Here is a 14,917-nt window from a genome sequence, read left to right as displayed (position 1 = left end):
TTTTAATACCAGCCTCTCAAAACACCTCATGATTATGCAGGGTAAGTGCGACTGAGACTGACATGGTGGTTTTCTTGAGAACAGGGATGATGCCTGAGGGTTTCATTTAGGTTGGGACTTTAGCTTGTGCTAATGATTGATTAAAGATGTTAGTAAAAAAAAAAAAAAAAAGCACAGAGCTGGTCGGCACGTTTTCAGCACTTTCCCGGGTACCCCATCAGGGCTAGCAGACTTTTTTGGATTCACTGAACGGACAGATTGTCTCACCTCATATTAGTGAATAAGTGAATATAGTGAATAAACAGGATAGTGAATAAACAGGAGCCACCTATTTGTGACAGCAGTGAATCTGAGTCAAGTGTTATTACCTCAAACCTAGCAAAGAAGCAATTCAGTTCCTCTGTTAGTGAGGCATCTGTGGAGATGCGTAAGGTGCTGCTGCCCTTGTTAGTTAGTGATGTGTTGAATGCCCTAACCATACCTGTCTTGGATCGTTGTTTGCAAAGTGATCCTCGATTTTAATCTTGTAGGCTTGTTTAGCACTCCTCATCCCTCTCTTGTGGTCAGCCTTAGCAGCACTGTACTGCACCATATCTTGTGTTCTGAAGGCTATATTATGAGCTCTGACGAGTGACGGGACTTTCTTATTCATCCAGGGCTTCTGATTAGGGAATTTGGTAATGCATTTTAGTGTGTTTTTATGGCTTACATCACATTTTATGTCAAATTACCACAGAAAGCAATTCAAATCCAAGGGACTTGGTAATGCACTTATGCTTGTTGTTATGCCTAGCCTATGTGCTTCATAGGCTAATGTAGACTATAATTAGAAATGCAGCTTATACCCCAAAGCTTTTTATGTTTGTTTGTTTTTTTTTCTTGTTTAACAAGGTTGTTTTTGCTAAAAGCGACTAATGTTTTAGTGTGACACTCTTGCCACTGTGTCTACAGTACAACATGGAGGTGGTGGTACCCTATTATGAGATTGTTTCTCTTCAGCAGAGACTGTGGCACTCATCAGGATTTAAGGCAATATGGATAGGATGAAGTACAGTAAAAGTCTTAAGAAAAAAAAAAACGGCTTCCCAGCCAGAAATAGAAGATGGGGAGATGGTTCACCTTTCAACATGACAATGACCCAAAACACACAGCCAAATTGACCATACGGTGTCTGAAGGAGGTGAAAAGGGTGTGCTTGTGTGGCCAAGTTAGAGCTCAAACTTGAATCCTATAGAAATTTAGTGAAGATTGCAGTCCACAAGTGACCACAATCCAGTCTGACTGAGCTTGAACAGTTCTATAAGGAAAAAGAATGTAATTAAAGGGGATTCTACCAAGTATTAACACAGGAGGGAGGTGAGTTTTTTTTTTTCTGTTTTTTTTTTTTCTGTTTTCATGTGAAACAACAAAATGTAAATGTTTTGAGGGTGGATGATGCTTTTCTATACCCATTGTATATGGCTCAATTTCACTTAGCACAGCCTTGATTTTCTTTTGCTTTTTAACAAAATAACCATCTAAGCAAACCAATATATGTCTTATGCTTAGTGCAGAATTGTAATAGTATAACTAGAATCTAATTACAGTCCCACTTCAGAGTGATGTAATAGCAACAAGCAACAAATAAAATCCAGCTTAGTGCCACATTTATAGTAAAATGTGATGAGAAAACTCACTCTATTCTGTTGAGTCTTATTCTTATTTTATTTTAGGTGCCATTTTAAATTCGTAGTATTACATGTATGCATATAAAAAGTATTTATCCCCTTGGATGTTTGACCCTTTTATTGATTTTATAAATCAATCATGGTCAATATAATTTAGGGGTTTTTTGTACAAAAAAAACCCTCTAGTGAAAGTGAAAGCAAGATTCTACAAAATAATGTCAAGGCTTGCACATCTGGACACTGCAATTTTACTTAACTGCTCAAACTGTCAGGTTGTGCAGGGAGATGTGAACAGCCCTTTTTCAAATCCACCCAATAGAGATGAGGGGGAGGGTGTTCAGTGCCTTGCAATTTTTATATTCATCCCGACATATGTTTCAATAAACCTTTCTCTGAGTTGCCTGGAGTGTTCTTTTGTCTTCTAATGGTAGCCAGCAATACTGATAACCAGTGACTGGCCCTTCCAGACACAGGGGTCTTTATACTATAATCACTTGAGACACTGCACTATTTATGCAGTCATTTATTTAACATTGCATATTTTTATTTAATTGACATTATTTTGTAGAAACCTGTTTCATTTTCACATTAAAGAGTTTTTTTTTATTGATCTGATTGATTTGTAAAATCAATAAAATGGTAAAACATCCAAGGGAGTGAATACTTTAGGCACTCTAGTTCTCTTACTACTGCTTAATGAAATGCTTGCACTGCAGGCCTTAGAACTGGCTACTGGCCAGTTTTTGTTTTCTGATTTAAAATATTTCCACACCATTTAGTGGCTGACATAAATCAAATGCTTGGTCTTCGGTTTGGCTGAATAAAGCCAATGCCAATTGTTTCTTCATCTTGTCATTGCTTGTGGTGGACTGTACAGTTTAGAAACAGCCATTATATTTACTACACATGTAAGTGTTCTTGTGGAATTGGAAGGGAGAAAATGTCTAATGTAACCACAGCCAGCAAGTTTTGTGTTAGTTATTGATTTGAAGCTGCAAGTCCAGTTGCTTTCATTGCTGAATCTCAGATTGTTCTTTTTTCAGCTTATACATTTTATTGTCACACTGGTACAGAACAACCACATCCTGAATTTAAAACGCAAAAGGTGAGCGTACACTGTTTAATCCTTCAAATGAGATTATAATGAGATTAGTAGTTCTGGCAGAGGCACTAATGAAGTGTTGACTAAGTTTAATGAGTGAATGTTCTCAGTAGGCCATCACCAAATTTAGTTGCCTTATGAAATTAAAAGAACTGTCTTTTAATTGTCTTTAGACATTAGAACTGTCTTTGACTTGTATTTTAGCACAGACTGTTGCAGACATGTAACAGCTACAATACATTTGGAATGAAAGCTGATTGACTCTGAGGTAGCTGTGAGACAGGGTGTTGTTTAAAATGCACTTTGAATTTTGTTCTTGGCTATCATCGGTTTTACTAATTGTTTCTAGTAAGTAGTTTAACTGTTGTAGGGGTCTCACCACAAAATGTAGTTTTGTCCCAGCTAAAAAATGTTCTTTAGCTTTTGAGTCTCTCATTATTATGGTATTATTTTCTTATATGATACTATGTGAAAGACCATTAATGATTAAATGTAGAAAAAAATATTTTTATTGTTAAAACTAGCAAACCTTTGGAATTGTTATACTTTTATCCTGCACAGTACATTAACTTAATATTTTACCATTCCTATAATGTAAATTGCAGTTTATATGAACATTAAATGCTCATGTTTAACTGTTTTTTTGTTTTTTGTTTTTTGTTTGCTTGTTTTTTTGAAGGCCAATTCTTATGACCAGTAAAGGAAAGAAACCCAAATACATCCATCAAATTTATGATGACAAAGTCTGTGTGGAACAGGTCAGTAATTTTCAGCACACAGCAACATGGGAAACACGGGAGGTATTATCTATAATCAATACAAACACGAGTGTATCAGTGTATATTCCCATATATCTTGAAATGTTAAATATGTGATGGGGTATAAGTATATATGGTATGTGGTCTGGATTCTAACTGTGTGCCCCTTTTTTAGACATCTCTCAACAGCCTGAATGGTGTAAAGAGCTCTGAGATATCAGATGAAATTATCATCTGTGACTTAACTGATAATGATATTGAGGTGACGGCTGAGATCACAGAGGAGTCACCCAGAACCCATGAACAAGGGTAAGACTAGGGTGTGAATATCGATGGATATTCACACTCTTCTGCTGCTTTCACACTGTTTTATGTAAAGCATGGGGGTAAATTCGTAAAAGTGCAAGACACATGGAAAGTGTGTGAAATTGCAAGTAGATGAGTAATGTGTTGGAGATGAGCTGCTCACAAACCACAGTAAATGCCTTTTGCCTGCAGATTCTAAATATCACTGATTTTTAAATAGGTTAGGATTTGCACATCCAGTATTTCTTATGTGGGTGCACTGGAGCAGATCTTAATATATTCCCAATGTGACATGCATTGAGACATTTATTAAATCAGTACATCAAATTAACATTTTATTCCTCACAAAATATGAATATTTGGATAAATATGAAGATAGGTGAACAATACTGAAGCTCTAAAGCTTGTTTCATTTCTGTGAAGGGCACTTGTTTAAGCATGTTGTGTAGGAGCTGTGGCTCAGAAAGTAGAGCAGGTCTACACTGAACTCCAAGTTGCCTCTGGTGGCTGTTCCACCGGTGTGTGAATGTATGAGTGATTGTGTAGAAAAGCACTATACAAGTATAAGACCATTTGTATGAGCTAACATAGTAATATAATAATAACATGCTTTTTGGAATTTATTGCCACATAGAAGACTAAAATGAACCATGTGCCATAGAACCGAGTTTGTTTGAGCTTCTGATTCAGTAGGTATTTAAAATACTGCAAGATCAGTAGAAGCGAATACCACAAATCTTTGAAAAAGTTGCCAATAAAGGAACAGCCAGTGGTAATGAGCTGTGAGCATCATTTTACCAAATGACAATGTCAAATGTACCTCAGGGACATAGAAATTGTGGAAGTAGATCTGGACAGCTCTGCAGTGCTGCCAGTTGAGACAGAGGTGAACAACTGCACAGATGACATCAGACAGTCAGAATCTGGTGTGACTGCAGCAGTAGACGCCAGCCAGAGGAGCAGCATTTCAGACACCAGTGCACTAACCAGCAGCGCCCTGCGGCTCAATAAACCCTCTGGTCTGAGTCTGGAGGACCCTGTTAAAATGATGGACTCTATACTGACTGAAAACGGAGCAATATCTCAAAACATCAACCTGCTCGGCAAGTAAGTGCCATGTTTTGTTTATAATGATTTTTATTTCAATTAAACATTGTAATAATGCTCATTGGCTTCGTCTGTGCAGTATTTTTTTAGTAAGTGTTCTCATTCTGACACTTTATAAAAACTTGCTATTAGGGCTGCAGCTATCAATTATTTTTGGAGTCGAATATTCTACCAAATACTTCAGCGATTACTCAAGTAATCCGATAAAATAGACTTTTGCATTTTTAAACAATAATATTGTGTATTGTGTAATACCTGACAGAAAGGACAGGTTACCTTGCAATGACGTCACCTTGTGGCAGCTCCGCTGGGTGAGCTGGTCTGGTTCACAACTGGATGCTTTGGGCGTTCGCTTATTTGGTGCATTGCTTACTTGCAGTTTAACATGAGTTATTAATTTAGTTTACTACTTTGTTCACAACTGGATGCTTTCTGTTCAGATGTTGAAGCATCGACAAAGTGCTGTTGTGGTTCCACTTTGCAATACACACATTGCACCCCTAACTTTGGACATTTACTGCCTTTGACGGACGGGGTTTCGCTCTTTGCCATAGCGCCAACTTTTGAGACTGAAATGCGTTGTGCAACCGTGTGGAACAATGATCCCTAGGTGGAGCAGGTCCAATAACACAGGTGATAGTAATTAAACAAATCTTCAAGGATTTTTTTTCAAATTCCTCAATTTCCTCGAGGATTCGTTGCAGCCCTACTTGCAATGCCATATTTGCTAGCTATAACATTTTATTGGACTGACAAACAAACAGTCTGAATATACTAAAATGCACTGTGGACATGTTCAAGATTTTCTTTACTGTTTTATTGAAACTGCTGAATTATACATAGCACTGTCCTTTCTATGCCTTAAGCTTACTTTTTAGTAAATTTTAAATTATGTAAGTCAACATACTTTACTGCCCCTTACCTGAAGACCTTCTGCCCGACAGTGTTCATTTCAGCAACAACTATAAGAATATGACCTATTTTTCTTGAAGAAAATTACATTAAAACTAAAGTAACCTGTAACCTTTAAAACAAAACACACAAAAACTATTACCACGTTTTTTTATCACAGTAAAAAATATGATAGATAAACCAATGGACATTAAGTAATGACTAGCTTAATGCAAAGTTTTAGGGTCACAAAGAATATCCCAAAAATGTTGCCTATAGTTTTTGGTTTTATTAGCTTTTATATTTGTTTATAGTACTTGTTTTAATATAACTTTCATCTGCAGGTACCTCCAGTCAGGACCTCCATTTAATGATACTTTTTGATGCTAAAAACAAGTGTATATTAACAAGAAGAACTGTTGGTTATTAATGTCTTTTGTGTCTTGTCAGGGTGGAGTTGATGGATTACCTGGACAGCATTGACTGCAGTCTGGAAGATTTCCAGGCCATGCTTTATGAAAAACAATTTGGAGTTGATTTTGAGGCAGTAGAGGTAAAATTACATGAGTTACTCACACTAAACCATAAACATTCAACTAGGCCTATATTTGCTAATCATCCTAAGACTAAAAGTACATTTTAAGTGACCATGATAGGAGAACCTCCTTAAATCAAAGAGTGTGTCAGTCCTAAATTTAGGGGTCCTAAGTTATTGGTGTAAGTGATTCACAAAGCATTTCAGTGCTAAAAGTAGCTCCTAAGTCTTTTGAAATGTTTGAGCCTGTCCAGAAGACTAGCAGTCAAGAATATACTGCAGGTAGTGTACCTTATGACAGTGTTCAGTGCTCAGATTTTAAGTGGAATTATAATGAACTTTTAAAACCTTATTTTGATTTTGAGAATCATATGAATTCAATTCAATTCAATTCAATTTTATTTGTATAGCGCCAAATCACAATACAAATCATCTCAAGGCACTTTACAAAAACTAAAACTAAAAACCCAACAATTCCCTTATGAGCAAGCACTTGGCGACAGTGGAGAGGAAAAACTCCCTTTAACGGAAGAAAAAACCTCCAGCAGAACCGGGCTCAGTTTGGGCGGCCATCTGCCTCGACCGGTTGGGGTGAGTGGATAGAGCAGAGAGAAAAGAACAGCAACAATAAACAACAAATAGACGCTGCAGGTTGGTGGGACCAGTAACTGCACATCAGCGATATACAGCTCCAGGACCAGGGACACCTGCAGAAGGTACAGAGAGAGAGGGAGAGAGCACAAACTAGGGGAGAGAGAGAGCACAAGGTTAGTAACATTCAACGGTGGAATATACATGAGGTGGGAGGAGAGAAGGGGGGGGTTAGGGTAGGGGAGCTCAGTGCACCGATTGTCCTCGGGCAGTCTAGGCCTATAGCAGCATAACTAAGGGATGGTTCAGGGTTGCTTGAGGCCAGCCCTAACTATATGCTTTGTCAAAGAGGAAGGTTTTAAGTCTAGCCTTAAAAGTATAGAGAGTGTCTGCCTCCTGAACCCAGGCTGGGAGCTGGTTCCATAGGAGAGGAGCTTGATAACTAAAGGCTCTGCCTCCCATTCTGCTTTTGGAAACTCTGGGAACCACAAGTAGACCTGCACTCTGAGAGCGAAGTGGTCTATTGGGATAATATGGTACTATGAGGTCTTTAAGGTATGAAGGAGCTTGATTATGAAGGGATTTGTATGTGAGAAGAAGGATTTTAAATTCCTGTCCTTCCTGTCAGGACTCTGGCTGCGGCATTCTGGATTAATTGGAGGCTTTTTATGGAGATATTGGGACATCCAGATAGTAATGAGTTACAGTAATCTAGCCTTGAGGTAACAAATGCATGGACTAGTTTTTCTGCATCATTTTGAGACAGGATGTTCCTAATTTTGGAAATGTTGCGCAGGTGAAAGAATGCAGTTCTAGAGATTTGTTTTATGTGTGAGTTAAAGGACATGTCCTGGTCAAAAATAACTCCAAGGTTTTTTACAGTAGTGCTAGAGGCCAGGGTTATGCAATCTAGAGTAGCTATAATTTGAGAAAAGTTATTTCTGAGATTTTTTGGCCCAAATATAATGACTTCTGTTTTCTCCGAGTTTAAAAGTGAAAAGTTACTGGTCATCCAGGCCTTTATGTCAGTTAGACAGACTTGAAGTCTGGTTAACTGGTTTGTGTTAACAGGTTTAATAGATAGATATAACTGAGTGTCATCTGCATAGCAGTGGTAATTAATAGAGTGCTTCCTAATGCCATATCCTAAAGGAAGCATGTACAGGGTGAACAGAATTGGTCCTAGCACGGAGCCTTGTGGAACTCCATAACTAACTTTTGTTCGTGTGGAAGGTTCATCATGGACATGAACAAACTGGAATCTGTCCGATAAATAGGATTGGAACCACTTTGCTGTTCCTCTGATACCAATCACATGCTCCAGTCTCTGTAATAAGATGTTGTGGTCAATGGTGTCGAATGTTGCACTAAGGTCTAGGAGGACAAGTATTGAAACAAGTCCATTATCTGAGGCTAAGAGAAGATCGTTGGTAACTTTCAACAGTGCTGTTTCTGTACTATGATGTGCTCTAAATCCTGAGATGAGATGATGGTGTAGCAATTTTAAATATATATATGTATTGAACATGAAAGATCTATGCCTTTTTTGTGAATTATGAATATCATAAACCATCGTAATAATTTGGGGCACCAGGTTCTTTAAACAGCAGATCAACCAGTCAATTAATGAGTAATACGGTCTACATATCAGTTTACAATATGAGCAAGAGTTCCCCGATTCAGTGACACATTTACTGTGTGAAATAACATTAATGATGGCAGTCACAGATGTCTTTTTAAGACCAACTGAGATTAGCCCTCTAGGGTCTAAGGGTGTTTTGGGGCCAGGGAAGAGGACCAGGGAAGATGGTCACAGGCCCCCCTATGAAGAAAACAGCAAGGACCGTGACAAACTTGGCAGGCCCAAACGTACGATGAGTGTCTGTTGGGAATGTTTGGCCAAATCCCCTGTCAGAGGGGTCTCCCACCTCCGAGAGAGCTTCAACCAGATCTCGAGGGAGGCTGGGGACATTGAGTCCGAATGGACCATGTTTTCCACCTCCATTGTCAATGCAGTGGCTAGGAGCTGTGGCCGTAAGGTCTTGGGTGCCTGTTGTGGCGGCAATCCCTGAACCCGGTGGTGGACACCGGAGGTTAGGGATGCCGTCAAGCTGAAGAATAAGTCCTACCGAGCTTGGTTGGCTTCTGGGACTCCCGAGGCAGCTGACGGGTACCGCTGGGCCAAGCGTGCTGCAGCCCAGGCGGTGATGGCGACAAAAACTCTGGTATAGGAGGAGTTCGGTGAGGTACCACAATGGTGACTTTTAACAGTGCTGTTTCTGTACTATGAGGTGCTCTAAATCCTGATGTTTTCATGTCATGCATCTTCATATGCAGATTATGGCTTTGACATTTATTAAACCTGTCCTTACTCGTTTTCCTCACTGTAGTGCAGTGATTTTCCACTTAGGATCTACCTAAAGAACATTTCAGTGTTTCTCAACAGTTTTCGTATTGTCCTTATGAGGAGAGTGGGTGGTTGCAGACACATGTATAATCCCTATTGTTTTTTTTTTTCTGCTTGACTAATATCCATTGTGTAGGTTTTCTCAAGGGCTGAATTCAGCGAAATTGTTAGGTTGGCCCTATTCTGGAATATTCTATACTTTTATGAAGTTCCAACTCTTTTTCAAAATCTTCCAGAGTGCAACTGAAAGGTTTTAAACTTAAAAACAATCATGATTTTGGGACTATCTTGGGACCTTTATGTGTTTCTGTGTTTTCAGGAGAGTGTGTCCTCCAGACACAACACTGCACAGCTCAACAGAGAAAGGACACAGGAAGATAACACAGGTGAATGGAGGATACTCACACTCCTTTCTTGACTTAACTGAACTCTACAAAAGCCTTTTTTGCCACATGCATTATGTGTTGTTAAATAATGTTAAGATATGTAGAACTCTCCTGGAGAAACATTTCTTCATAGGATGTTTCAGTGATGGTGGTGTAACACTGCAAAGCGCTCTCATAGGTGTTTGTTTGGGTTGATATTTGGTGACAGTTGAGGCCCACAAAATGAGACGATTAATGTCACATATGATTCACATTATGTGTTTGACACTGTTTCGTGTTATTACTAGTGAGAGACTTTGCAGTTGTTTACAGCATACAATAAGTCATATTTACAAAGATTATTGTGGTTTTCTGCCTTAGATTGTACATGGGTGATTTTTTTTCTCTCTTGATTCTTACATCCAGATAAGCAGTTGATCCAGTACACATCCTGCCCTCTGCTGGCCTTCCTTGATGGCTGTACTCCTCAAGAACTGGACCTGGGCACCAACAGCAGTAGCAGTACCAGCTCCTCACACACCTCCCTCCAACCTTCCTCCAGCTCCACTGTGTCTCTGGAGGCTGAGCCACCCTCAGAGTTTCTGGACACCAGCCTAGAGTCAAACCAGCTGGCCCGGAGTTACCTGATCCGCCTAGAACCTCTGACTGAGGCAGAGGCCAGTGAGGAGACACTCTTCCATCTGTGTGAACTGAGTCCCGCTGGACCAGAGTCTGAGTCCATCCAGCAGGACAGAGTGTGAGCAAGAAAGCAACTTGTGTCACAGCAATGCCACTGTTGCTTCATTAGCAACCACATCCCTCCATTCTCCAGTTACTACTGACATTAACATTGTTAATCTTCCTCCCTTGTCTGCCCTGGTGTCTTTGTTAGTTGAGAATTAGGAACAGAACTGAAGATAAAATGGCTGTAAATTATACCATGTACACATTTTTACATTTAAGACTTTTGCATTGAGAAGAATTAAGCCACATTTCAGTGTAATAAAATAATCTCTTAGTATAATCTCTTAATAGTCTCTGGCATGTTATTGACACTTGGAACCTGATAGATGCAAAAGTATTTGAAAACTATTTCTCAGCCATAACTCCATAAATGGATTTAAATTACACACACATAATACACATGCACATGTATGCACAGTGTCTTTATGCAAGGGTCCACCTTTTAGAAACTTTCCTTCTACATCCATGTTTATATCATCTAAGGCATAATGGATCCTGTAATGCCCAAACATATTTAAACCTTTCTAACCCTAAATGGAAATTAAAAAAATGAGAACCACAGAGTTGTGAAACCCATGAAAACATTTAAAACTGCTAAGGCTTAGAATGACTCCTCAGTGTGGTTCTTGTATACCTGGAAAACCGATGGACCCGCAGACAAAATGTCATTTGCTTAAATGCTTTTTTAAAACTGTCCTGCATCATTTATAGAAGCACTGACATTATTGTATATATTTATATAAATTTAATTCACATTTTTGAGTAGACCATCTTATTCGGAGAGTAAAAATAAGACATGGCCAGCTAAGACAGTGACTGAAATAAGCCTTTAAATAGAGTAAAAATGCAGAAACAAGTTAGGGTTCAGTTTAAAGTGACACTTCTTTTTGATAAGACTTTCTATTTCAATGCAATGCAAAGGTCTCAGATGTAATAAAAACATGATAGGGAGACAAACGGTGGCTGTGTAAGCACACCAGCAGCTGGGTTCCCATCCTCATCCATCCATCTTCTTCCGCTTATCCGGGGCCCCTAAGCAGGGATACCCAGACTTCCTCCAGCTCTTCCGGGGGGACGCCGAGGCGTTCCCAGGCCAGCCGAGAGACATAGTCCCTCCAGCATGTCCTGGGTCTTCCCCGGGGCCTCCCGGTGGGACATGCCCAGAACACCCATGCCCAGGGAGGCGCCCAGCTGATGGCAGAGGAGTAGCGGCTCTACTCCGAACTCCTCCCGGGTGACCGAGCTCTTCACCCTATCTCTAAGGGAGCGCCCGGCCACCCTGCGAAGGAAGCTCATGACCATAGGTGAGAGTAGGAACGTAGATTGACCGGTAAATCGAGAGCTTCACGTTTCGGCTCAGCTCCTTCTACACCACGACGGACCGGTACACCGACTGCATTACTGCTGCTGATGCCCTGATCCGTCTGTCAATCTTGCGTTCTGTCCTTCCCTCACTTGTGAACATCGTCTATGAAAACGACTTCAGCCTTTATTTTCACTTGCTCTTCATTATCTTCTGTCAGTAAAGCAGTGCATCATATGAACCTTTGTATATACTTCTGAAAATGTATTTATTCTGAGTTTTTATCTTTTGCTACATGATTGTTCACAGAGCTGAGACCATTCATAAAGCTACATTCTTTCAGACAGTGTTATGTTTGGTAAGGATTACTTCTGTTTAAGTTTCACACTTGTGAATATGGTTACTGTGACAAAAAGTGACCTTACCTTAAATTTCTGTATGTTAACCTGTTAAACAAGGAAAAAATAATAATGTCAATTCATTTTCCACTAGTATCTTGTCCCGGAGAAGAGAGAGATGAGTATTCTTATGGCTGAGTCATCTGAATCTATCAATGTATGTGCTGTAAGTTTAAATACAGATGTTACTCTGGTGAGGATCTGTCGTTGAATGTATCTGAGAACACAAAACCACATTAGGTCTGATCTGAATCTGCTCAGCTTAATTAGTGATGTAACAGTATAATATAGGTCAATGGTCCAATGTGATCCATTGTCCTTCACTTTGAAAACAGTAGGTGGATTATGTGTGACCTTATACGGAACACCACAAACAACAACTCTCAACAATTCATATTTAAAAAATATCACTTACTTGACTGCTGTATTAGCAGTGGATGCTTCTGTCAAACTGTGGAGGTGGTATTGAGATTTTGAGACATCTTGTTCATGTTTATTTGAAAAGCTGCAAAGGCTGAATTACTTTTATCAACCTACTACAGTAAAAAGAATATAAAGCAATGAAAAAGAAAACCAAGCAGCAGTTCAAGTTTTGTTGTTTCTTAAATCTGTACATCTTCTATTCAGTAAGTGAACACTGAACTAAACTGTGGTGGAATTCCTGATGGAACTAGTGAGCTTTTGTTTCTGTGGAGCCTTTACATGCGACGTAATATTTGTAATGACCAGTCATTAAATGCCTCCAAATGCTTAAAGAAAATGTACTGATTGTTCAAATGTCACCAGACCACATGTACACAACAGCTGTGAGCGTGCCTCCGCTACCACCGTGGGCCAAAGTTGTTTATAGTCATTCTGTATTATTTGCAGTGAGAGTAACACTTTGATACCAGAATCAAAATGAATTTATTGATAATCAAAAAAGTTCTGAATGTAAAATATGAACAATTTTAACACACACAAAAAACTTTTCTTTGTTGCAGTTTGTCGATTTTGTTTGTTTCTACAAGTTTTGCTCTTGGTGTGTGGTAGTTTTACTGTTCAATTTGTGGCAATTTAATACGCAATTTGCTTTAAATTGCTTTGGTTAAAATTTTTAATGAAAACTAAATCAATTGCATGTCATATTGTCATGGCATTTTGGTCTCTTTATTCAAATGTGCCAGTGAAACAGCACCCCTTATTGACTGCATTTTCATTTCATTGTCACCATGCTCTTATGTGTCATAATTTGATCTGAAATGCAAACTCAATCACTCCTCATGGTGGGTTCATACCTGAATCTGCTACAACCCACCGCTATCCTGCCTGTGATTGGCTAACTGCCAGAGCAGCATATCCTAAAACCAAATTTGTTTTGCAGACTGTGACGGCACAACAGCAGCACTGACTGCAGACAATGCACACACATAATGCACACAAACAATGCATACACATGCACATACACTCCCTGCATTTTTAGCTTGATAATTAGTTAAGAAACTTTGCTCTTGTCTTTTTACCTGTTTTTATATGGCGCTAGAAACGTAACAGTGGAACTTTGGAAGTGAAAAGTAACACTGAAAAAATCAGAACTGAAAAATGAAACACTGGCATTAAAACATTTGTAATGAAAGAGAAAACTTTGGCACTGAAAAAGTTAAAACTGAACTTCACAATTTTTGTTAATGTATGTTTTTTTCAATGCCATTTTTTTCAGCACTAATCCTGATTTTCAGTTGTCTGTTTTTAATGCCAAAGATGTTTTTTTCAGTTTCACTTCACTCACTGATTTGGTGTGGAGGGGAGGGCTCAGATAGGCAGGAACATGTGACGTGATTATACAAATTATACAAATGAATACACATTTGATTAAGAGTGATGTCATTACGGATATGGAAAATGTAACTGCAGACAGCAGTGTGGTTACACTGGATGACTCTCACTGCCTAGCATGCCAGTATAAATTCAGCTGCAGTTCCCAGCAAGTCTGTCTCTGTCATTGGCAGAACTAGACTTTAATACAAGGGGTGGCCAGGGTGAGGCTAGGCTTTATCAAGGGGTCCATATAATAATAAAGGAAAATGTTCTGTTTCTCTAACCTGGTATCTAAAAAACATGCCCTCTTGACAATTTTCATACCCCACATGCATCTCTCGCACATGCACACACACTATTGTGATCCTTATAGTCATCAACAAGACATGGGTCCCCCTTTTTATATTAACAATATGGATCAAAAAGTGGAAATATTTTCAGCAAGCAAAACTCAATCATACAGATGACATGAAAAGCTTCTGTTCATTTAAAATGAGGCAGAATCTGGATCTTAAGCTAATTTATGCCATTAATGTCAGAATAGCTGCTATTAAAACAGTTCATACATAGATAGGTAGATAGGCCTACTACTTGGTCCTTTTGGTCCACAATATGCGGTGCTTAATGGAGAGTTCGGTGTCATCTCTTCCTAGCAGCTCTGGCTCACTGCCTTCCTCCTCAGAGGCAGAGGCTGTCTGGGCAGTGTCACTTTCATCCCATGATGAAACTGAATTGTAAAAAACAGATAGTCAAAATAAATAAAACAACAAAAAAAACATCACACACAAAATCATATGTTGTTACAAGCTGAATCAACATTCAAAATTAGTCTCATTCTGTCAAAATCACCTTTTGGTTCAGTGTAAGGCTACACTTTTCAGTGTCTGAACTGGGCAAGCAATTTACTGCCTCTGAGCTGTTGGTATCAGATTGGGTCCTTATGTCT

At 39.1% G+C, this 14,917-nt stretch overlaps 1 protein-coding gene across 3 annotated transcripts in view; it reads left to right on the top strand.

Moving 5' to 3' along the window:
* Nucleotides 1-10,753, top strand: part of hsf2 (heat shock transcription factor 2) — a 28,101-nt gene extending 17,348 nt beyond the window's left edge. For all 3 annotated transcript variants that reach the window (XM_026318425.1, XM_026318424.1, XM_026318426.1), the window contains 7 exons: nt 2,711-2,772; nt 3,449-3,527; nt 3,703-3,836; nt 4,659-4,940; nt 6,282-6,384; nt 9,684-9,750; nt 10,156-10,753. In XM_026318425.1, coding sequence (XP_026174210.1) covers nt 2,711-2,772; nt 3,449-3,527; nt 3,703-3,836; nt 4,659-4,940; nt 6,282-6,384; nt 9,684-9,750; nt 10,156-10,490 — 1,062 coding nt within the window. In that variant the 3' untranslated portion in view covers nt 10,491-10,753. The remainder of the gene's footprint in view (nt 1-2,710; nt 2,773-3,448; nt 3,528-3,702; nt 3,837-4,658; nt 4,941-6,281; nt 6,385-9,683; nt 9,751-10,155) is intronic.
* The last annotated feature ends 4,164 nt before the right edge of the window (nt 10,754-14,917 follow it).

The sequence above is a fragment of the Mastacembelus armatus genome, chromosome 24 (genome assembly GCF_900324485.2).
Source record: "Mastacembelus armatus chromosome 24, fMasArm1.2, whole genome shotgun sequence".
NCBI lineage: Eukaryota > Metazoa > Chordata > Actinopteri > Synbranchiformes > Mastacembelidae > Mastacembelus > Mastacembelus armatus.
The sequence above is the reverse complement of the archived record's forward strand: the minus strand, read 5'-3'. Positions and strand labels throughout refer to the sequence as shown.